Source organism: Capsicum annuum, unplaced genomic scaffold (assembly GCF_002878395.1).
Source record: "Capsicum annuum cultivar UCD-10X-F1 unplaced genomic scaffold, UCD10Xv1.1 ctg1489, whole genome shotgun sequence".
NCBI lineage: Eukaryota > Viridiplantae > Streptophyta > Magnoliopsida > Solanales > Solanaceae > Capsicum > Capsicum annuum.
The window spans coordinates 2443112-2467349 of record NW_025820303.1 but is presented as its reverse complement, the minus strand read 5'-3'; the positions used below and the strand labels follow the sequence as shown (position 1 = coordinate 2467349).

Genomic DNA, 24238 nt, shown 5'->3' with positions numbered 1-24238 from the left:
TGCTTTTATGAGTGTCTTAAATGACTGATCATTCTAATGGTGCCGAGTGAGGGTTGATAACATGAATTATTGACATCTTGGATTGAATTTGAGCTCATTTATGCCTGTATTGAATTGATCATTATCTTCATACTGATTGAATGTGCACATTGTATCCTCATTTCATCTATACATATTCACGTGATTGGTGTCATTGAAAAATACTAATTTTAAGCAGAAAATCAAGCATTTTATAAAATGCTTGTACTAAGGGATGTACCGGTCGGGTTGATTTAGTGATACTATTTTTTGGATAGAAAATAAGACACTTTATAAAAATGTCTCTACCAAGGGACGTACTGGTAGGATCAATTAAGATATGATATTAAGCTTATGATAAAGTATATGGATTGCAAATTTTCCATAGGTCCTGTCCTAAATCATTAAGGCTTGGAAGGTGTATACGTTCTACCATCATTGTGTAATTTCATTGCATTACACTATTTGTATTTCTTTATGTATTTGTTGTTGTGTACTTAGCTTCCTTACATATATTGTGTGTTTAGCTATCCCATTTTACTTATTATATAATGTAGAACTATTATTGGAGACAGTGGGATCTACTATTTAGGAACTTTTCTGTTCGCAGATTATGTGCTTATAGTATCTTTTATTTATTTCTGTTTTCTACTTTACTCAGTTGGCCTATGATACTTACTGATTACGAGTAGACCGTGCTCACCTCTAATCTGCCCTTTTGGCATAGATCCTAGTTTGAGTACGACTTGTGTCAACTAAGTTCGTGCTATCAGTGTGGACATTTTGAGGTACTGGTGAACTTCAGAGTTCGAAATAGATTTCAGACCTTATCTTGTCCTAGTTGTCTTTAATTACCTTTTGGAGACAGGTTTATACATTTTCAATTTTTCTGAGTTGTATTAGATACTCTTTACACTTGTAGCACTTATATCTTGGAGATTTTATATATTTAATTCGAATTCTTGATATTGACATGTTATGACTTGACTTCGTTCTAGAAGTCTCACATTTATGGATTTATTTTTTTATTATCGATCTTTCTTTAATTATGAGATTTGACTTACTTACAAATGGCGGATTGAGATAGATGTCATCATGATCTCAACTTTAGGGTCATGACATAAACCCATCTCATAAAGAGTAATGAAAAGTTTACAATAGGCAAAATACATATACATCCCTTTAAAGTTGTCAGTTTTGTCATTTAGACACTTCAATTGAGATTGTTTCCTATTGGACACTCAAACTATAGTCAAAGTCTGCCTATTAAGCCCCCATGCTGACATATGGCACAAGAAGCAACTCTTATTGAAAGCGTATAGGAATAAATCTAATGTTACTTTTTTTTTTCTTTCTTACTCCTTTTGTCTTTTATGACTATTGACCTATCACTTTTCCTCTATCACTTTAATTTGAATAAATTATCAAAAATACACAAACCATCAATACATGCACCCTATGATGCACACATGTACCATTTTCTCGACACTGAATTTCCTCTCCAATGATTTTTTATTTCTCAAAGTTTTACTTTTCATGACAAAAAGTTCAATGTACCGTTCATTTTTCCCGTTTCAAAAAATTCAAAAAAAAAAAACAAAAAAATGGTCACAAAACTCATAGGATAGTTCTTTGTTAGTGGTATGACTGACTTTAAATTGTTGATATTTCAATGAGTTAATAATAAATTACTTAGCTTATGCATTCTATATGATTTACAATAGTTAAGTCATCTTCGTTTTTTGTGAAAACTACCGTTACTTTTGAATAATATTTTTTCTTTGTTCGTTGTTGTGACAAAGAGTAGCTATAGTAATTATAGAAATATGAGTAAACTTCTAGATAAGCTAACAATAAATACTTCTTGAAGCTCCATTATATCCATCAACCTCATGTGCTCATCAATTGTTTAAACTTGAATTTCTCTACTATAGTTTTAACTTTCAGATAAAGTATTTTACGAATGTAACACTCAGATAGCAACTTAGGAATTGATTTTCTTGTTTTCAATAATTTGTGATGATTGATACAATATTCATGATTGAACAAGTAAGGAGGTAGGAGGGCGAATGTGGTGAAGGATAGAAGGGGAGGAGATGGGTCTAAAGTGAAAGATTAGTAAATGACAATTTTTTTTTTAAAAATAATTGATGTAACTTTTTTCCATTAGTAAAAGAATTGATGTAACTTTTTTTCCATTTGTTACATTTTTACGTAATCATGTTTGAACTTCATACACATAGCTTTTTTAAGGATTGAGTTTCATGTGCCTAATAGATACTTTAACTGTAGTCTGAGTGTTAAAAAGAAAAAAAATTCAACTGAGCTATTTAAATTATAAAAGTTTACAACTTTAAAGGATTGTATATGTATTTAGCCACAACATTTCGAATTACCTTCATAGCTAGACTTCCACTTGTGAAAATATACTAAAGGCTCATTTGATACGAGGAATAAAAGTAATTAATCTCAAAATTAATTTTAAGATAAATTAATTTTATAATTAAAATAACAAAATAATTATTTGGAATAACTTGTTTTCCAACTAAACGAGCCAGGAAGATTTCTTTTGTTGTCATAATAGGGAAACAAGGGGGGTAAAAGTCCAAAGCTCATTTTTATGTGGGAAGTTAAGTAATTAAAGAATACTTGTAGGGGAAAACAGAAACCTTCTATCTCCTAAGACACCAAAATCCAAAATTTACTTTCCACCCCTCACCAATCTCAAATTCTCCATTTCTCACTCATAATTTCCACATCTACAAACTACAAATACAGTCCTATCACTCTGAACTAGGGTTTCTCTTTCCGATTCCCCCAATCCGCCGCCGCGCCACCGCCGCCAATGGCCGAAGTAATGGACGTTCCGGCGGAAAGCTTAGAACGCCGCCGTGACCGTGAACGAAGCAAAGAAAATCCAACCAAGTCCGTCGAAGAACCACTACCGGCATCTTCTCCACCACCTCCTCCGCCTCCTCGACGCGGCGGACGTGAAAGGGATTCACGGGAACGGAGAGATGACAGGGATTTTGATCGCCGTGGTGGTCGCGGGGATTACTACGATCGTAATCGTTCTCCTCCTCCTCATCCTCCGCATATTCGTGACCGTGAGTACAACAAGCGTGGTCGGCCTAGTCATAGTCCTCCTCCTCCTTTACATCCGTATCATCGAGACCGCCGCGGTGGTGGTGGATATTCTCCTCCTCATCGCCGTTCGCCTCCATTTCCACCGTATAAACGCTCGCGTAGAGATGATTATGATGACCGCCGTGGTAGCCCTAGAGGTGGTTTCGGGCATGGTAATCGAAGGTAAATCATAAAGTTTTCTGTTTTTTTCCATATTCTTTGCATATGCTTGTAAATCCTCTTATAAACCTTCAGTAATAATTAGCCGAAGTGGACAAACTTATCTGGTACCAGTTGCTGGTGGGAGGTGACAAGTATCCCTTGGATTTAGTCGAGGTGCAAAAGTTGGCCAGTGCACCGTGATTATTATAAAAAAACTTCAATAATCAGTCTGAGTAGGAATTGTATGGATAACCCCAATTAAGTAGCTACAACAACGATATACGTCTCATATATTATTGTTGTAGCTTCTCTATCTTTACGAGGTAGATCTAAGGTCTGATTATACTCTACCCTCCCAAGACCCCACTTGTGGGACCAAACTGGGTATGTTGTTGTAGCTAAGCAGTAGGATTAACTAAATAAATAAGTGGAGAATGGTATAGGCGCAGAGCTTCACGTTGTTTCTAGCTGAAAAATAACAGTTTTTATGGGTTTACAAAAGGAAGAAAGTAGTAAGAACTTACTAAAATGATGTGAAACATAGAACTTGTTGGTTCATCAGTGTGTTCGATTGGTATATTTCAGCTGTGGGATTTGGAGTGTACAGTATACTTATAAGGGAATTGCCCATTTTGTATGGATTAACCAACTAGTCGGAATTTTCATGGATTACCCCAATTAAGTAGCTACAACAGCAATATAAGTCTTGTATTTTATTGTTGTAGCTTCGCTATCTCTCCGAGGTAGAAGTAAGGTCTAAGGTCTGATTACACACTATCCTCCCCAGAGACCCATTACACTAGGTATCTTGTTGTAGTTAAGCAGTAGGATTACATAAATAAATAAGTGGAGAATGGTATCGGTGTAGAACCATGATTCACCTTGTTTCAAGCTGAATAAATAACAGTGTTTTGGGTTTACAAAAGGAAGTAGTAAGAACGAACTTAAATTAATGTGCAACATAGCACTTGTTGGTTTATCAGTGTGTCAGATTAGTATATTTTAGCTGGGATTTGGAGGGATATTGTATGCTTTCCAGGGCATTGTCCATTTTCGGTAAGAAATTGCAATGAAAATGTTTAGGTTCTGACAAAGGTTGTGCTTTTCAAGGGTTTAGTATTATTAGAAGAGATATATTAGGTTGAAAAGAGTAGCTTCTGTGAGGTTCCTGTTTTGGTATGTCATGTAATGTTCATATTTCTGTTGGTCAAACAATAACATTGACTACTCCTTAATAACAAAGTAGATAAGTTGGTTATATCAATCCTATGCATCCATTCCGCTCTCTGCATCTGTTTCATTCAAAATTCAAATACTCAGTAATGTGCTCTTTGTTTGAGGAACGACTGGCCTTTTGTTTAGTTCAAGGTCAATTACATGTTAAGGACGGATTAATTTCTGTTTGTGTGCTCTAGCATGCATGATAAGGTGCTAACATTATGTATATATTATGTAAATGTGAAATTGGATGATAAAGATGTTAATACTGCTAAGTGCTAGCAGTCTAGCACCCACCAGTGAGTTTTGTACACCAAACATCAAAAGAAAATGATACTGCTAACATAGATCACTTATCAGTATCACTAAGAACTTGCTTCAATTTGAGAATAGGTCTCTTAGTTCCAAAAAGTGCATGGTTGGACTCTAATATTTATGGATTCACATACATGGTCATTTTTATTACAATTGAGAATGCCATAAGTCCTGCCACATTTGTACATGGGCTGCCTCCTCCCGTTGTTACCAACTTTGTCTTACTTCTGCATATGATCAATAGTCTTCCTTGAGTCATAGTTGATATCACTTTAATTATTTCTTTGTACTTCCTTCGATGGCAAACAACCATCTCTTATTCTCATATGTCTTAGATTTGATAGTTTGTATTTTGGACGCTAGATGAACACCAAGTATGTAAAAACTGTAACTTTTTTTTTTTTTTGTGTTGCTTGGACTCTTCAAAAATATTGTTCGTTGGATCCTCTAAAAGTAGTTAGTTTTTGGAGGATCCAATACAGGTGTGACAACATGTTACGCGAGTCCAAGCAACACAGCTTTTCTTGTATTCAGCTGGGATTTTTGGTGTATTATATTAGCAGTAACTGAATCATTATGATTGACTATTGGATTATCGATAAGAGAAATAGCAATAACTAAATGATGATCAGTATGGAGACAATGGAAGGTTAGTTTAGTGAAATTAGAACTTTGCATTTTTAGTAGGTTTCACCCACGGGGATCCTTGGCTTACGAAATTTGGTGGTAAACACGTTTTACTTCTTGAAAAGCGCTTAACAAACTTAACCAATGGAATGGTTGTAGAGCTTCTAAGGCCCAGTATATCATCCACAAAACGAGTGCTATAAAAATGTAGATGTTTAGATAGATGTGGTCGTACATTGTTAAACAAAATTTAAGAATGATGGATGTGGTCATACAATATTAAATAAAAATTAAGAATGACCATTTCCGGCAGAAAGCACAAGTAGCACAAAAAATGAATTAAATGAGGAAAATCGTCAGAGATGGGTTGTCCATACTCTTGGACCTCCAAAAACATGGGTATAAGTGTGGCAATATGATGAAGGTGTTAAAAATGGATGTCGTAGACCAAAAGTCAAATCTACATAAGTTTCAAGAGACCTACTCGAAATTCATTTGGATATAGTGAAGGACAGAAAATAACAGAAACAACAAGTCAAGCATCCAAGGATGTGGCGCCTCCAAGAGGGAGGTGTTATCTCTTCCAGTTATCAAATCTACTACTACACCGTGCCGAGTAGAATCTGCTTTTTGTTTTGCCCCTTAAGGCATGTCCAAGTACACTGGGGGGAGAATTTCTGTTTGACATCCAAGAATGGTAGCCAAAACCTGCATTTTCTGCACTGTATTAACTTGGAACAAGCTGCTTTTCACCAGTTAATATGGAGCCCTGATACAGCTTTATAAGTTTTTAGGATGACCCACCTATCTGCATAATTGCATCAAGGAGTACCATCCATGCCTTTGGGATGATGGACTTCTTGAATTTTTAAGTTCTTAATATTTTAGGTGGCAAGTATCCCATGGAATTAGTCGAGGTGCGCAAAAGCTGGCCCGGACACCACGTTTATCCAAAAAAACTCATACTTGCTTTGATGAACACGTTGTCATCTAACAAGCATTGTGTCGGTAGAAAAAATGCTGCTTTCTCTGGCGAGCAATAAGACGACCTGGGTTAAGTAATTTGTAGTGCTAAATGTTATTTGCTCGAATCTAAGTTTTAGAAAACATAGGCAATACTCAGTTGCTTCGGAAACCCTATGAGCTCAAGATCAGTGATGACAGATCAACTGTTGGGAATAAAAGAATTTTATGGTTGGTAGGCGATTCCTCCAGTTTATTATTATTTAGGAGGATCAAACGGAAAACGGATAAAGATTTGGGTCTCTACAGCTTTCAAGAAAGTGGCTTGATTTTACAGCTTAGGAATAGTCACTCTGACCACTTGATAAGGAAAATGGGAACATACGAAGCTGTTATTTCACTTCTGTAGAATCTGGGAACTATGCATATCATTTGCTGAATACACACCAGGTGGCAGAACAATCTTGGAATCGCTTTATAACCTTTTCCTAGGTGAAATGGTCAACAACATTCTGCTTGTTCTGATGTAAACCAGTTTTTCTTCTGAAGCTAAAACCTTTCACTTTCTTAGGCTTCTCCACATTAGATTAGAGATTAGGGAGTATGTCGGATCTATCAGCAGCCTTTGATATGTTGGTGCAAGTTTCCTCATATGTTGAGAAACTCAATTTTGAAAACGAGGAACTGTTATTTATCATTTTTTTAACCGACTCTTTGTTTTGAGTTCTTGCTTCCCACGCATGATAATTTTTTCTTGATGAAGTAATGGTATTTCATTAGGAAGCTAACAAGATGCATAGTTACAAAAATTGAAATAAAAAAGTACATAAAAAGGAATTTGTCAGCCCCCTTTACCATGTGTCAATCTATAGCTAGGGAGCTTACAAAGTCCAAAATCTGGTAAGTGCTAGTTACGGGTGTTAACTTAATCCAGAATAAAGGGTTAAGGGTTAAGCAGCATTTAACCTTGAGAGAGTTATTTGGAGTTGAGAGTTCATAAAAACATCTTAGGCTCCTTCCATTCTATGAATACCAAAAATAACTGCAGTAATTATCAACTAAATTTTCGCACCCAAGGGTGTGGCCTAGTGGTACAATGAAGTTGGGTTGAGAACCATGAGGTCTCAGATTCAATTCCCAACCGAGAAACACTAGGTGATTTCTTCCCATCTGTTCTAGCCTTGGTGGACAGAGTTACCTGGCACCTGGCACCTGGCACCTGGCACCTGGCACCTGGCACCTGGCACCTGGTGGGAGGTGGGAGGTGGGAGGTGGGAGGTGGGAGGTGGCAGGTATCCCGTGGAATTAGTCGAGGTGCGGCAAGCTGGCCCGGACACCATAGTTATCAAAATAAATAATGATTATCAACTAGATTTTCTTGATGGCCTTATCAGCTTTGCATAAACTCCAATTTGTATATGCCTCTCTCATATGATGTGGCATGACCCAATTCAAACAAAAAATTCAGTAAAATTATTCGACAGGCAGTGGCCACTGGAAGCCTCTTCTATGAGGCTGTCTTGTGTTAAACATATTTCATTTGGAGCAATACAATTGAAGCATATAACCTTCGTGTGCAATTTAGTTTTCCATATCAACTTCCATGGTCAGAGGTGACTAACCTGGTTAAGTACACATCTGCTTGTAGCGTTCTTTCAAAATGTTCTTGTTTACTGAACTCTTAGGAGGTAGGTCCTCATCATTGTTGAACCTATCTATTCTGGTTAACATGTCCAATCTTGTATAGTTGTATTGACCTTCTGAGTTGCACATGGTGAATACTGCCATGTCAATTTTGTGCAATGGAAGAGTCATCAATAAAGTATAACACAAAGAAATCAAGAACAGATAAAAGTGTGGTCAATCATTTATTTGTTAAAATAAGAAAAAAAATATAAAAGAGAAATTACTGATTCCTGCGGACCTGTTTGTGTTTGTCTCATATTTATTTTTACCCTTTTCTAGTTTTCCGAAGCAGAAGTATTAGTGATTTTTTTTTGTTCATGCTCGTTCTGATTCGTTCTTTAGCCTAGTTCTAATTCTTCATACCTGAGGAACTTATGAACTTTCTCGCATTACAGTTTTGATCTTTTCTGTTGTAAAATTATCTTGCAAGTGCTCTTATTATGGTGCTTTTGAAAACCTTTTGATATTATAGATATGGTTATGATCGTCAAGGCGGGTATGAGCGTGAGATGGGGGGTAGACCTGGGTATCCCGATGAGAGACATCATGGACGATTTGCAGGCCGTTCATCAGGTGGCTATCGAGGTGATCAGTTTCATTAATATTTTACTCTCTTGGAGTATTGGCTTTCCGTGGGCATGTTAAACATGTGTATCTATGCTATTTAATGTTTAACTATTATTTTGAGTACTATATATTTTTAGAGTGCTGCATATATATTCATTGCTAATTGCTGTATGGGATTCTTTGTTAGCAATTTTGGTAAGTCAAACAAGTTATGTCTTGCCCTTTATTTTTGTCTTAGAGGGTTCCTATAATCCATTTATGTCTCCAGCAAAATTGAGGGAGAAGAAATGTTTATATCTGAACTTTTTTGAGTTTCAAAAAGTCTGAACCTTTTTGATACTCTGTTAGGTGCAGTCTGACTGATTCAACTTCAGTTTTCCATTCTTATTTTCCAGTCTAGTACTATATTCATGGTCAAATTATTTGTTGCAAGCTTCCTCTGGCGTTTGATGTTTCTCGTGCTGAAGTTTTGACCCATATTTATTTTTGGCTAGACTGGGGCCCTGGCCGAGGAGGATTTGCAGATAATTTTGGACCAGGGAGCAATCAAAGGTACAAGTTTGTCTCATAAATCACTTCTCTTCCAATGACTTTGATTGTGCGGTTTTAGCTCCTTGCAACTTCTATGGTTGTAAAAGAGCAACCTTTTTTCCACAGACTCCCATCTAGTTAATTTAGTTATATACTTTCCTATAGTAGGTGTAGTTTGCACAAGTAACGAGCTTAGCTGCATAGAGAATGCTATTGCTTGGGTGGAAGTAATTGCTCCCATGTTATCTTTGTCGTGTAACATTATGATGACTGAATTCCTTGCTTCTGGTTTTTATTTGGGCATCAAGAATGTAACAAGAAAATTGTATTTTTCGGGAAAAGTGGCTTGAGATAAACGAAAATCAAAAAGTATTTTATTTTTGCAGGTGGATGGCAAAGAAAACTAAAATAGCAAGAATGTTTGGTACAACTTCAACAAAAGCCTACTTACCTCCCTCCCTTCCTTTTCCCTTATAAGAAAGAACTTTTTTCATAGGCATGTCATTTTTCAGCAAAATGAAGTTTGTAAACGTGATCCTCTCTCTCATTAAATCTCGGATGCTCAGCTTTCATGCACTTCCTTTTCCTTCTCCATTCAACTAATAGTATTTTTACGCCGAGTATGAGACTTCAGACAAATTTTCTGTGACTTGCTTTCAGCTGAATTGTTATATGAAAATGACCTAGGACTTGTATTGTTCCATCAGTCTTTCTTAAAAACTTAGAATGGGGTTTTCATTTGCTTTGAGTTGTTGATGCACTCTTCTGAATGTGTTGCAGAGAGGGATTGAAGTCTTATAAGCAATTTATTCAGGAGCTTGAAGATGATATCTTGCCAGCTGAAGCTGAGCGCAGGTTAGAAAGGGAACGCGATGGTATCTTGTTCTTTTTTTTTAATGAAGCTGATATCTTGTTCATTGGGTGTTTAAATTTAAGCTTAAATTTGTTGGCCTCTGTATTTTCATTTTTTTTTGTTTCTAATACATTTTCTCTTATCTATGTAAATGTGTCGCTGTAAAGCTAATTCTCCTTATATGCAGGTACCAAGAATACAAGTCTGGGTACATAGAAGCACAAAAAAGAGCTTATTTTAATGCGCATAAAGATGAAGAATGGTACATTTCCAGCTCACCTAGCTTCCCCTGCTATCTCTATTTGGCTGAGCTCTCTAATAAAAGTTTTATATGCAGGTTTAAAGACAAATACCACCCGACAAACTTAATTTCTGTTATTGAAAGGTACACTTTGATACCATTGCACGGATTTTTTTGTAGGGAGAGCTTTGGAGATGCTTTTGTTTGTTACTTGGACTAATTGCTTTTATCCCTTTACCCGTTCCAGTCGTCTGTGTGATTTTGGTTAAACTGTTCCCTTTCTGTCTTGATGTCCTGTAGGAGGAATGAGCTTGCAAGGAAATTGGCAAAGGATTTCTTACTTGATTTGCAGAGTGGAACGTTAGACATGTAAGATCAATTTCTTCTTAATATATTGAATGTGCAAGATGAAATAATGTACTGCTGGCTGAAGTGATAAATATTTGCATAAAATAGAGGCCCTGGTGTTACACCTGCTTCTACAAACAAATCAGGACAGTCAAGTGAGCCAAATTCTGATGAAGACGCAGATGAAAGTGGCAAAAGGAGGCGGCATGGGAGGGGACACACTAAAGAAAGTGACTTATTTTCAGCCGCTCCAAAGGCCCACCAAGTGAGTTCTGATCCCAGAAGAATCCAGATTGATATTGAACAAGCGCAAGCACTTGTGAAGAAGCTTGATTCGGAGAAGGGAATAGAGGATAACATATTATCTCGGTTTGATAATGATAGGGGAAGCAGAGATAAGTCTCATGGTTCCTCTGGCCCAGTTATTATCATAAGGGGTTTAACTTCAGTTAAAGGTCTTGAGGGAACTGAGCTACTTGATACGCTTCTAACCTATCTGTGGCGCATTCATGGGGTGGATTATTATGGCGTGACTGAGACAAATGAAGCTAAGGGTCTTCGGCATGTGAGAGTGGATGGCAAGGCTTCTGATGCGACAAGCAATGGAGCAGAGTGGGAAACAAAACTAGACTCACATTGGCAAGACAGGCTGAAGGGGCAGGATCCTTTGGAGGTAATGGCTGCAAAGGAAAAAATTGATGCTGCTGCTGCCGAAGGCTTAGATCCCTATGTCCGTAAGATTAGGGATGAGAAGTATGGCTGGAAGTATGGTTGTGGAGCCAAGGGTTGTACAAAGCTCTTCCATGCTGCTGAATTCGTCCATAAACATTTAAAGTTGAAACACCCTGATCTGGCGGTGGATCTTACTACTAAAGTGCGTGAAGATTTATACTTCCAGAACTACATGAAGTAAGTGTAGTACACAGTAGTATATTGTTTTCCAGCTTCCTTACTTTTAATATCATGGCTAAAGGCTTTAAATGATCTCAGTGATGTAAATGCTCCTGGTGCGACTCCTGTAATGCTGCCATCTGTGCCTGTAAGTATCCATTTCTCCTTCTTTATGTTAAATAACATTTCTATGAGTTTCTTATTGCGCTACAAATGTTTAAACCTCTTTAATTCTCTACTCCAAGCTTCTTCTCATACTCTTTGTAATGGTGAATAAGTAATGCTGTAGTGTCCAGCTATTATGACTTGTGAACTTTTCTGTTTTTCTTCTTCTTTGGTCTTTGAAGAATCTAGAAAAACAAGCTGGAAGATTTTGTCATTAATTTTGTGGTCGATGGTCTTCCAGAAAAATTATACATGGACTGTAATAGAGGATTTCGGTATGTGAATAATGACTGCTAGTTGTTTGTAGTGCTGTTAGTGTTTGATGTTTGGTTAATGGTATTAAAAATGATAGATGGTAATAACCTAAGCATCTACAACAACAACAACATACCCAGTGTAATCCCTTTATAACCTTAACATCTATTTTATTTAAATTTGATGCATATTTCTTGTAACTAGTGATATGTTTGTTACAAATAGAGGAAATAATATGGAGAATTTATATAACAGATTTCAACCAGTTTGGGATTGAGGTGCAGTAGGTTGTTTGATTGTTGTCATTTTATTAAATAAAATAATTAGTGTAATATAATGAAGAGCTTAATGACTCATTATTAAGATTGTTAATTAGCTCAAATAAAGAACAAAATAAAAATAACTTTAAAAACAAGGTAAAATAAATTACAAGGTAAATGAATAGTTAGGATAGAGGGGAGAAATCATTATTCATGTAGTTTTCTAACCTTTGCACCAATGACCTTGGAGATTTCTTGGTTCTTAGAAAAAGAGTAATGATGTTGCATTTAAACACGAAACAAACTTTCAAGGCATTCTTATAATTTGATTTTTTTTAACCATAAAACATAACTAGAAGAAAAAAATTAAGTGACAACAAGAGGTGATTAAATTTCCGATAATAACGTAAAGTTATTGTTTTCATTTACGTGCTCTTATGAAGGTACTTGCATAGGCTATTATTAGTTTTTTTTATTATTGGAGAAATCAAAATGGCAACAAGTAATTGATTATTAAACTTATAATTTGATAGCACGATTATTTTCAATAGGGCCAAATACCTAGAAAGCCTCTTAAACTTGACATGTTTTGTAGGATAGCGACTCAAAGTTAATTGGTTACCAGACTCTTTTAAACACTTGTATATAGAAGGTCAAAGTGTGTGAAATATACTTGCTTGTGATATGTTAATTGATCCAATCATTGTAGGATACATGTAAATTCAAAAAAGAAATTAACAAATATAACTAAAAATATATTGAAAAGCTAAAAAGTAGAAGAAATATAACAAGGAAAAAGAAAAAACAGTTGAAGAATGGACAAGGGAAAAGAAAAACTTTCAGCCACTAATTTACTCTGTTCCTTTCCCCTCACCCCCCCCCCCCCCCCCCCCCCCACTTTTCCATATTCTCCCCCTAGAAATAAATCAACGCTCCCATCTAAGTTGCATGGACTCGGGTGCGGGTATCCGAGATGGGTGCGGATCCGATAGTCGGATTCGTCAAAATTTATATTTTAAGATTTGGAGGTGCAAATCTAATTATGGATGCGGGTGTGGGGATTCGGCTAAAAAAAGCCAAATATTATAAATATAGAGTTGTAAAGACAATTTTGGGTTTTTCCCATATTCAAACAACTAGTCCAATTTATTTTTTCCTATGTGTCAAGGAAACTTTATTCCTAAAAAAATATTCTTTTCTTTTCTCACTTTTAAGGTAACTTTTTTTAGTTCCTTTTTAAATTAGGAGTGGTTTTTTTTTTAGGGAAAATGCTCTATTACCACCTTGAACTATACGCGAAAAGGCTGAGACACACCCGAATTTTAGGAGGATCCTATTACTCCCTGGACTTATTAAAATCGTATTTTTGACAACCTTAGTGCCTATGTGGCACATGCGTGGCACACACGTGTGCCTACGTTGACCCTCCTAAAGTTCGGGTGTGTCTTCACCTTTTCGCGTATAGTTTAAGGTGGTAATAGAGTATTTTCTCTTTTTTTATATGAAAAAAAGTAAATTCTTTTCAATTAGGAGTAGTATTTGGGAAATCAAATAGTCGATTGATCTAGATGAAGTAGGTTACTTTTTTAATATAATTTATTTTTAAAAAATATTATTATTAAAAAATACAACTATTTCAACAATCAACATTGACAATCGACAGATCTTAGCATTCTACCATTTTCTCTTTCTTCCCCATCGAAGCTTTCTTCCCAAGGAAACATTAAAATTCTGACGACGATATCCTTTCCTCCGACAACAACAATTACAATCACCGATTTTCCCCCTTCCGACGACTACGACAAGAATTCCAGTCGCCGGTCTCTCCCTTTCGACAACGAAGCCAACTTTCTTGATGTTGGTCAACGTCTCCATATTTGTTTGACCGAATCGGATACGAATTCTGCGCCGACATCTGCTCAAGTGTCGCGTCGGGACGGGTTCGACGGCATAACCACCGAGTCCGAGCAATATAGGCTCCCATTAATTTCAGTGGATTGGACACCACCGTCAAACTTCTTCCCCACTTTTTTTTTTTACAAGATTTGATAATTAAAATATCCACTTGGTGGGTATAATGCTTGATTTTCAAGGGTCGTTTTGTGGGTGTATAAGAATAGTGCTAAGTATGGTTGCATTAGTTATGTTGTGTGGTGTAATTAAAAATAACATGTATTGCATAATTTTTTTAATAAAGTATTTGTTTACAAATACTCTCTACAAGTAGGGTGGTATGTTCCACCCAAAAAAAAAGGATGTGGAAATAGTTTTGAGGAGCAATTGTGCCTTTAACCATGCTAATGCATGCATTAGAACCCATCACATTACTAATACCATTTTGAGGCATTAGTTATACACACCTTAATACCAAATAGAGTGTATAACTAGTGCGAGCATTAGTTATACATAGGTTGAAAAAGTGTACCAAACAAGGTGCTAGTAATGCACAAAGTTAATGTATGCATTATTTTTCCTAATGCACTCTACCAAACAACCCCTTACAGTGTGCTTTGGAAAGTTCAAAAGATCTATTTTTTGAATTTTCATTTGTAAAATTATTTTTTTTTTGCTGAAATATTAGTAAACCCAAGTACGTGAAAAAATGGTTTTAATAGTTATACAGGAAGATAATAGTGAATGAGAAGATTTGAAGACATTAGTGAAGGAGTAAGCAAAAACTATGAGAAACATCAACTACATACATTAAAAAAATTGAGTAAAAGGAAAGGAAAAAAAAATCATAATTTAAGCCATCAAGCGCTCACCTGTACCGGTAAAACATGCAATTTTTCATGTAACCTTGAGATGCATATCAGAGACACTTAGCCCAAGTTCAAGTGTACTAACTAAGTTTGAGTGGCTTTCTTACCAAACCCCTCAAGTTTAATGTGCTCTAGGTGTTTGGCTGTTTTAATAACATGAGTAGCGAAACAACCCCTTTGAATTTGTATAAAATGATTAAGAACTTTAGACCGGAACACGTGCCGTGACCTGTTTAGGCGTAGCTAATGATTCAAGCATCTTTCTACATGATAGTCATTCTGATATTGCGAATATTGTAAGTTGCAGCTGATTGTGTCTTCTAGAATTTAGTTACAGAATTGGTAGGCTGGGGAAGTAGTAAATTTTACACGTTCCGTAAGTTGTATCGAAGCTTTTCAACATCGTCGGCTCTCTATTAACTTGTGGCGGAAAAGAGCATGGAACTGTAGTTGAATTTCTAATTTAGTGTGTCAAGCAGGTTAGAAACATGTACTTGTTATTGTCCCCGGGGCTTTGGTTCCATGGTAAAGGTAGTACACCACGAAACGTGTGTTTGGCACATCTCATGAGTTGAACCACATCTAGTATTTAAGTGGAGAAGAGAATGGCATAGGGTGATTTTTCCTTGTCGAAGCTAGAAACAATGCATTTTCCGATCTTTAACGCATATATTGATCGCCATGGTGGTTTGGACAAGTGTGCATTAGTACCTCATTCTCCCTCCATTTCTTTGTATGACATGCTATCAAATGAAAAGGAAGTCGAATGAGCATGTTAAGAGTTAGAATTTCCACACTTTGCATGGTCTTCCGGTCTTTCTCAGTTAACAACTTTATTGCAATTTTAAGTTCTCTATAAACTCTTGCTCAAGCAACAACAATTATATCGTTTGACTAGGTCCAGAGTTTAAGGGAAAACAGAGTAATTTTGAAACTTATTTAGATGTGCATAACATTTGTGTGGCTAAAGGACTTTTGAAGCTTGTGGTCTTGAATGTGTCATCACATATTTATAGATATAAATGCTTGTCCTTAAGTGTAAACTAGAAAGTTCAGGTTAAATAGCTTCTAAATATTGTGTGTTTGGTATGATGGTAAATATTTATCCAGAAAATGTTTTCCAATTACCATGAGTGGCACTCCTCATTGTTCGCTCCCTCCAACACTCTTATCTTTACCCTGTCCTCACACCTACCTCCCATATTGTTTGTCTAGATTTTATACAGGTTCTTTTGGGAGGCATATGATAAAGTCTCTAGGGAGGTCCTTTGGAGATGTTTGGAGCCTAGAGGTGTATCTGTGGCTTATATTAGGGCTAGGATAGTGGAAGGTGGCTCAAAACGCTTCCTGATTGGATAGTGTTGTACCGGGGATCAACTCTTAGCTCATTTCTTTGTGTCTTAGTGATGGACGAATTGACACGACATATCCAAATTGAGGCGCCGTGGTGGATGTTATTCGTAGATGACATAATATAGGTTGACGAGACACGCGATGGAGTTAATGATAGGTTACAAATTTGGAGAGGTCATGGAATCGAAAGTTTTTAGGTTAAGCATGATTAAGACTCTCACATGGAGTGCAAGTTCAAAGATGTCACACATGAGGCGTGCATGTAAGTGAAGATAGATGCACCTGTCATACCCAAGAGAGAAATTCTACTTGGGTCCATTATTCAAAGAGACGAGGTGATTAACGATGACGTGACACACTATTGGAGTGGGGTGGGTGAAAGGAAGGCTCGCCTCTGGGTACTGTGCAATAAAAATGTGTCGCCAAGTCTTAAGAGGTAAGTTCTATAGAGTGGTTGTTAGACCAACATTATTGTGTGGGTTAGAGTGCTAGTCAGTCAAGAATGCTCACGTTAAAAAAATTGAAGTAGTGGAGATGAGGATGCTCAGATGGATGTGTGGGGGCATACTAGAAGAGAGATGATCAAGAATTAAGAATTAAGTTATACATGACAAGGTTAGAGTGGCCTCTGTAATGTAATGGAAGTACTGGGATGTGCTAGTGAGGAGGTGTGAGAGATTGGTTGTAGTAGGAGTTGGAAGAGGTAGAGGTAGGCCAAAGAAGAACTAGGTAGGTGATTAAACATGACTTGGATAAACTTCAGCCAACCGAGGATGCGAGCTTAGACAGGAAGGTATGTAGGTCTAGGATTAGGGTAAAAGGTTAGTAAGTAATCGAGTATTGTCGTACTTTTGGTGGTTTGATTTAGGTGTCGCTTAGTTTCTTTTTCTCCCGTGTTATTATATATGTGGCTACACTTTGTTTTGCTTCATGATTTACCTTATTCTGATTGATCAGAGGGCGATCACGGGGTCACTAAATAAAGTCCTCCATTTCTTTACATTGCCATTTTGTTGTCTCTTTTTTCGTTCTTTCCCGTGCATTTCTATTGAGCTGAGGGTCTATCTGAAAAAACCCATCTACTGTGCAAAGGTAAAGGTGTAAGGTCTACGTACATCCTACCATCCCTGGACCCCATTTGTGGGATTACACTGTGTATGTTGTTGTACTGAACACAAGAAGCTAAATATTTTTCAAGAAAGTATTTTCCTCAATACCTAATGCACCCCCACGGTTTCAAAAAAATAAAATAAAATAATACAGTATGCACTCATAGTAAAATGGTGTTCTTTTTGACAGAAACTTATAAGAAAAAGTAGTTACATTTTTCTTTTGGGATGGAGTGTAGAAAGTTTTATCAATGGTGAACTATTCTGTTTGTTTTTCCTTGTGTTATAAGAATGTATGAGTGGATGCGAAAATATTCATGCGTTTGGCCTGTAAGAAAATCGTTGCTGGTGGAGGTATGTTTTAACCTACACGTTGCCTTCACATGTGATGGCATTTAATGATGTTTAACATAATCAGTCTAAACTGAGTAGTTTTGGGTCTCTGACATCTTCATTGCTGTGATGAATTCGCACCAGCTGGAATTTTCTTGTTGTTACTCATGTTGGGGGCTAATTCCATTTTTTGTCATCTGTGCTTCAATGCTGTTTTATCTTTTTTGTACTCTTGCTTATGGGATATCGGCACATTGTCCTGAAGGAGCTAGCATAGTCTTATCTGTAATTTAATTGAATAGGAGAACATTTTGATCTCATATAGTAATCACAGTCCTTTTACTAAAACTTTCAGTCAGTGGTGATTTTAACAGCATGTGGATTGTATGCAGAGAGAGAAGCCACTGAGGCGCCGACCTGGGCTAGATGGCCGACTGAAAGATGACAGAGGGATCCATAGAGATCGTGATGGACGTGCTAATGGTGGTGAAAGGTTTGATATGTCTGACAATCCACAATCTGGGGATTTTCAGTCCAATAATGATGGTGTCAGTGGGGGAAATCCTGATGAAGAAATGTTTGATACTTTTGGTGGACAAGGGATTCCAGTTGCTTCTTTCTCTTCAGATATTCCTCCTCCAGTATTGATGCCTGTTCCTGGTGCTGGGTAATTGAAAATGATTCTTCCCGTGACTAATTAAATTTGCTAAACTAGGTCTTAGCCATGACTAGTATATCACTTTGTTTTTCTACTTTTAATTTTTTTTTTCATTTTTACTGCAATTGCAGTCCTCTTGGGCCTTTTGTTCCTGCGCCTCCTGAAGTTGCAATGCGAATGATGCGAGAACAAGGAGGCCCTACTCCTTTTGAAGGCGGTAGAAATGGGAGGTCTGGGCCTGCAATGAGTGGGGCAGCCCCGATGATTGCTTTACCTCCTGGGTTTCGACAGGATCCTCGTCGTTTGCGAAGGTATTTTGTGCCTAGTAGTGTTTTCAGATTGGTTAAAGGTGAAACTAATAGTTACCATCATTCAAATGTCCTATCTCCCTAAAATCAGTAAAATGTGGTCAACTGTGAATTTGGCACAGTGTTTGTACTGCTTGCGGGAAATTGTTTCTCTTGGGTGAGAGGAGACTGGTTTCTCGAAGTGTTGGTATACCATATTGACGACTTGTAAAGTATGTCAGTAAAATAGCTGATTTTAGTGAATGGCTCTTTGGATGGGTTTGATGTGATGAAGACTGTAGTGTAGGCTTTGCTCTATCTTGCTTGGTGTGTAGATGCCTAAAAAAATAATACTAGGAAATGGAAGGGCTGAGTTTTAGGTTGTGCGAGTAAGGGCTCGTATCAGTTTATAAATGACCCCTGGAAAGTGGCAGCGTTTTGGGAGGTGTGTGTTGACGTAGCGCTGATCCCGAATCTGCATATTGATTAACCTTTATAAATTTTGAGGTGGGTCTGATTCCTCTTTTTGATGTATTCTGAGTTGATCCTCCCTTGTTCTTTTGGGATCAAATGGTGTCTGTCCTGTGGGCTATAAACATAATAATTCTGAGACAATCATGAAAGTATTGTGCGGCTTATACATCTATATGGTGGAAACAACCCATGCATTGTTTAACATTTCTTGCTGTCTATCCCTTACTCATCGAGACCATCTTTTGCATGTATCACGCCTATTAATGTCTGTTACTAACCATAACATTTTCTGTGTAAATTTTCATCTTCGTCTTTGATTGTACCTTATTTGACATGGGTTTGTATTATACTCTAGAATTTGTTGATTTGGTATAGGGTTATTTACGTATGTTATTTAAATGATTTTTTTGTACATTATTTGCTTTTAAATTTATGTATGTACTTTTAAAATATATAAAGTCAAAATTTGAGATACAATGGACATTGCGGGGTATTGCGAAGGGATGCATTATTATGTAAGTGGTCCTTTAGGGGACGAAACTGAAGATGCTGGCATGACATGTTGTTGCATGGACGATTAGCACTTATGGGGGTAGTATGGAAGGAAAGAAATTAGAGACTTTTGAAGCTAATTAGCTTCTGCTGATATATATATTTTTTTTTGGATCAAGTAAAGTGTAATTTTATTGATAATGGGAAAATATTACGTTCCTATGAGTACAGAAATCGTGTCTTCCTAGAGAATCAGATGTTTCTGTATATTCTCCATTTTGTGGTACACCTCTTGTATATGGGAGCTTTCCTTTTCAGTAAAATTATACTTTACTCGATTCAGAAAAAAAAGAGAAGGAACCATGACACTTACAATACGATTTGGAGCTATAGCTTCGTTCATGCACTGCTTTGAACAAGCAATTCTTGTGATTTACTAGTCATGACGGGCCATGTCCAAGATAAATCTGCGCATGCTGGTTTGTGCATGTCTGAAGACTAGGTTGAAGTGCAATTTTGATCGTGGGTTCCACATTGAGAAAAAGACAAAAAGAGAAAAGTCAGGTCCAGTTTGTGTAAAGTTACAACTTTTCTGTTTACGTTCTCAAGGCAAGATTCAGAGTCAAGAAAACTTTTTTCCCTCCTAAGTAGATGGAGGAGTGTATATAACTGCCAAAATAGAGAAACTTGTAGAAATTCTTGGAAGTTGTTTTCATGCCTCTTGATCTGTTAGCATTGATTTCCTTCTGGAGTTGCAATTGCACGCTTCCAAAACACTACTACTCAAAGTGAGTATACTTCATTTCCAGTGTGTAATGCTGTTGGTCATGTGCTACATATTCAGTTGTCATGCGATCCATGTTGTAGTAACACTTCATTATTCCTACAGTTTTTAAAAAATGTATCTGTCTGTATCTTTGAGGAAGTTGAATTGGAAGTCGAGTAAGATATATAAGGATTTGCAAGTTGTAGCATTTTGTTGGTTTTATGTTGGGAGTCTGAATATGGATGTTCAACTTTCGATCTATTTATGGAATTGGAGGAAAAAGAGTGGCAGCACAAGAGAGCTGTAAAAAAGCATTGCTACATTCCCGAGCAGCCAATGATTATCCTTTTGGTTCTATCTTGGTAGCATTTTTCATTTCATTCAAGGAACATCTGCGCTGACTAAGTCCTGGAAATGTAGTTTTATGTTTGAATGGAGATGCAACTGACCTAAATGCTTTTACGTGAATACATACCATGGTATTTTGTGATTTAATTTCTAAGGATCAAACAGTATCCTTAATTTCCTTGGAAAGAAAACTATCCATACTTACTTTACTAACCCACAGTTCAACAATTTTGCAGCTATCAAGATCTTGATGCGCCTGAAGATGAAGTTACTGTAATAGATTACAGGAGTTTGTAGAGTAGACATGGCAAATGTTGTATTTCTTCAAGTGAGTAGCGGCAACCTGCATTGATGCAACATGCAACCTTGTTGGCGTCAAAGAAAAAGAGTGGATACTTGATTGTCTTGGAAGTTACGAGGATAGATGGGACCAACTGTGTTGACATGCATAGTTGGTCTTTTAGTTGAAGAGGGATTGTGGCGGGGCGCTAGCAGTTATGAGATTTCCTTTGTGCAAGCAGGTCCTGCTTGCTGTATTTCCAGATTCTGCATGAGCTCTTAAGCTTGTAGAATTCCCAATTTTTTTCTCTCCTCCCCCCACTTGTTGTAGCAAAATTTTAGGTGTGCGCTAACAAGACCTTGAAATGGGAGCGACACGAATGGCTCAAAGATATGTTGCTGTAAAAATTAATTTATGGATTAGAGTTGTCAGTTTGTTTTGTTGTTGCGACTTTGCATAACTTAAAATTGAATGAAATTTGTGAGACTTGAGATTTCTGATACCATAATGTTCTTGGACATAGTGATTGTGTTTTATTCTGGCTAGGGAATTCTTTTGTTATTATCTGCCTATGAGTTCAAAATGGACAAACGATGCAAGAAGAGTAGCATCTACCAGAAGGCTATCCTACCCAAAGCCATAACTCAGATTATTCCAAAATTAGCTATGTAACTGGGCCCAGCGGCTGACGAACCCCCTAAATATGTACTATATTTATTAAAGGGTAATTTATATAAATTCTGAATTTTTAAGTGATATTACATAAAATTCTGATTATTTTGTTAATTATATTTTATTTTGATTTTTTGAAATGGTGATACATATAAAAAGTGATACATTTGAAATTAACAAGATATTTATTTAAGAAAATAATAGATTCTCGTTTATTCATTGTATTCTTTTATTTCAGGAAAGATATCTAATTTTTTTCCTTTTTTTAGATTTAATTTAGGTTTTTTAATTATGTTTCTCTTTTTCCTCATTAATTATGAAAGATATATTTTTTTTGGTCTTTTTTCTCCTTTTTCATCTTTAATTTTAGTCTGCTTTTTTTTAGATTTAATTTATATATGTTTCAATTTTGCTTTTAGTCCTTTTTTAAAAAATATTATTCCTTTTGTTTCCTACACTGACTACACTATTACCTTTCATTAATAAGGTATGAATCACTCAATAATTGAAATAAATAATTGTATCTATCATATGAATCACGATAATATAATATGTATCACCCATTAATATTATATGTATCACCTATTAAAAATCATACAAAATATATCTATCGTATGAATCACCATAATACCCATATAATGATATCATATTTATCATTCATATGAATCACCATTACAAGAATAAACATGTATGAATAACTAAATAAATTTATATATGTATCAATAGATTTTTTTTAAAAAAATGGGAGAGATTTTAGGAGAGGGAAAAAAAGTTGCATGCATTAATGGAGGAGAAAAAATTAGGAAGGAAGATGATTTAAGCATTAATGGAGGAGGTAAAATCAGGAAGGAAGATGATTTAATTGCTGATAATTAGAGAGATATTTTAGGGAAGAAAATCTTGAATGAGTTAATGGTGGAGTAAAAATAGGATGTGGGGTTTTTTTTGATATATATCAAGAGTAAAATTGAAAAATAAAATTTTATGTAAATTTTTAAAAGTAAGGGATATTAGGAAATATAGTCTCTTATGAGATTTGTGTAATTTATCCTTTATTAATTTATTAAAAGTTATTAGCAAGCGGATGAAATGGAGGGTTCTTTTGGTTCATTGAGTTGAAATAGTTGCCCTCCTGGCACCGTTTTGGTCCATGTCTTGGTCTCATAGAAAGTAGCGAGGGTGAAAAAAGAATGGTATGCAGTATATCTGAACTCTGAATTCCTTTAATTGGGTTAATAGGGTTTTAACCGATTTAATTTATTATTAGACTTGTAGTGGGCATAACATTCAATTGGAAGGGCCAAATATAAATATGCAAAGAATTTTTAAATCGTGGGTGCAAATAGCGGGTGCTTACGCAGTAGTGTGTAGGTTAGATGCTACATGCATTTTTCGGAAAGACTGTTTATACAACTCAAAATTATGACAACTCTTACCATTACGTCGAGATTCTCTTTAACACTGCCAAAAGAAAACGAAATCAAAGGTTGGATATTTCATGAAAAAACTACCTGTCAATTTCTACTTTTAATGTAGCTGAACTAGAAACGTACATAAAATTTGTAACAAAATAAAACTAAACATTTTTTCCACTTCTTAGTTTCAATATTAGGCACAACTAGTTCATATTGGATTAAGCATTTTTTATTTCATTAAGTGAAAATATTTAGTTGATCTTATATTGCTCTTAATTGATCACTTTTATAAGAAAAGATGAATAAAGGCAGAAACAAATTGGTCTTCTAATGTACAGCACTGGATCTCTTTTCCTTTTCATACTCTTTTTTAGGTATAATACATGAATAAACACTCATATTTGACTCGATAAGTAGCACTCTAACTTTGTGTATGTACATTTACACACCTCAACTCGTCTCCCTTGTGTCAGTTGAATACTCCATTTTACAAAATGATCATCTAGACACCTCAAAAATTTATGTGCCATGTCAGCATCGCGTGTCCACAAAAGTACAATGGGAACGAGTTGAAGTGTGTAATTACTGGTTGAGATCAAATTGAGGTGTATAGATGTGTACACTCAAAATCGAATTTCTCACTTACTAGCCGAGGCCAAATTTCAATATCTGTTTATGTATTATGCCTTTTTAGCTATCACTTTTTTGAAGCAAAAACGAAGTGAGCATAACATAGGCAAATTAAATTTTCTATAGGAGTTACACAATGCCATGGTACTATGGTAGTCTCCTGACCACAAAGATAGAGTAAGATATGCACATACTACCCTCTTCGAACCCTTTTATGAAACCATGATATGTTATTGTTGTAATAGTAGTCTTATAGTAGAGAAGAAAAAAGAAACAAAACTCAATGCTCATAAACAAATTCGTGGGAAACAAAAAACAAAAAGGGTAATTGTCTCCAAGTCGAGAAGAAATTGGACAACACAAGTTCAATAAATCTCACATTTTATATATATTTCCTCTGTATACAAAATTATTGCAAATAACGAAATTCTGG

At 36.0% G+C, this 24238-nt stretch overlaps 1 protein-coding gene across 2 annotated transcripts; it reads left to right on the top strand.

Annotated features, from left to right (window-relative positions):
* The first annotated feature begins 2704 nt into the window (after nucleotides 1–2704).
* LOC124890259 (serrate RNA effector molecule-like) lies at nucleotides 2705–21590 on the top strand. Of its 2 annotated transcripts, none has more exons than XM_047402097.1 (12): nucleotides 2705–3327; nucleotides 8588–8700; nucleotides 9177–9234; nucleotides 9994–10068; nucleotides 10254–10328; nucleotides 10404–10451; nucleotides 10608–10676; nucleotides 10764–11564; nucleotides 11646–11694; nucleotides 18176–18450; nucleotides 18573–18752; nucleotides 21045–21590. In XM_047402097.1, exons 1-12 carry the CDS (start codon nucleotides 2864–2866, stop codon nucleotides 21103–21105), a joined length of 2268 nt encoding a protein of 755 aa, XP_047258053.1. In that variant the 5' UTR covers nucleotides 2705–2863; the 3' UTR covers nucleotides 21106–21590. The 2 variants fall into 2 exon arrangements, with proteins under 2 accessions (XP_047258053.1, XP_047258054.1); XM_047402098.1 differs by having other exon boundaries at nucleotides 2710–3327; nucleotides 8588–8688.
* The last annotated feature ends 2648 nt before the right edge of the window (nucleotides 21591–24238 follow it).

Bases quoted from the DNA above. Each gene is read 5' to 3' on its own strand.
- LOC124890259 (XM_047402097.1), top strand. From the start codon at position 2,864: ATGGCCGAAGTAATGGACGTTCCGGCGGAAAGCTTAGAACGCCGCCGT. The intron at 11,695-18,175 runs GTAAGTATCCAT...GATTGTATGCAG, and splicing joins TAATGCTGCCATCTGTGCCT to AGAGAGAAGCCACTGAGGCG. The intron at 18,451-18,572 runs GTAATTGAAAAT...CTGCAATTGCAG, and splicing joins ATGCCTGTTCCTGGTGCTGG to TCCTCTTGGGCCTTTTGTTC.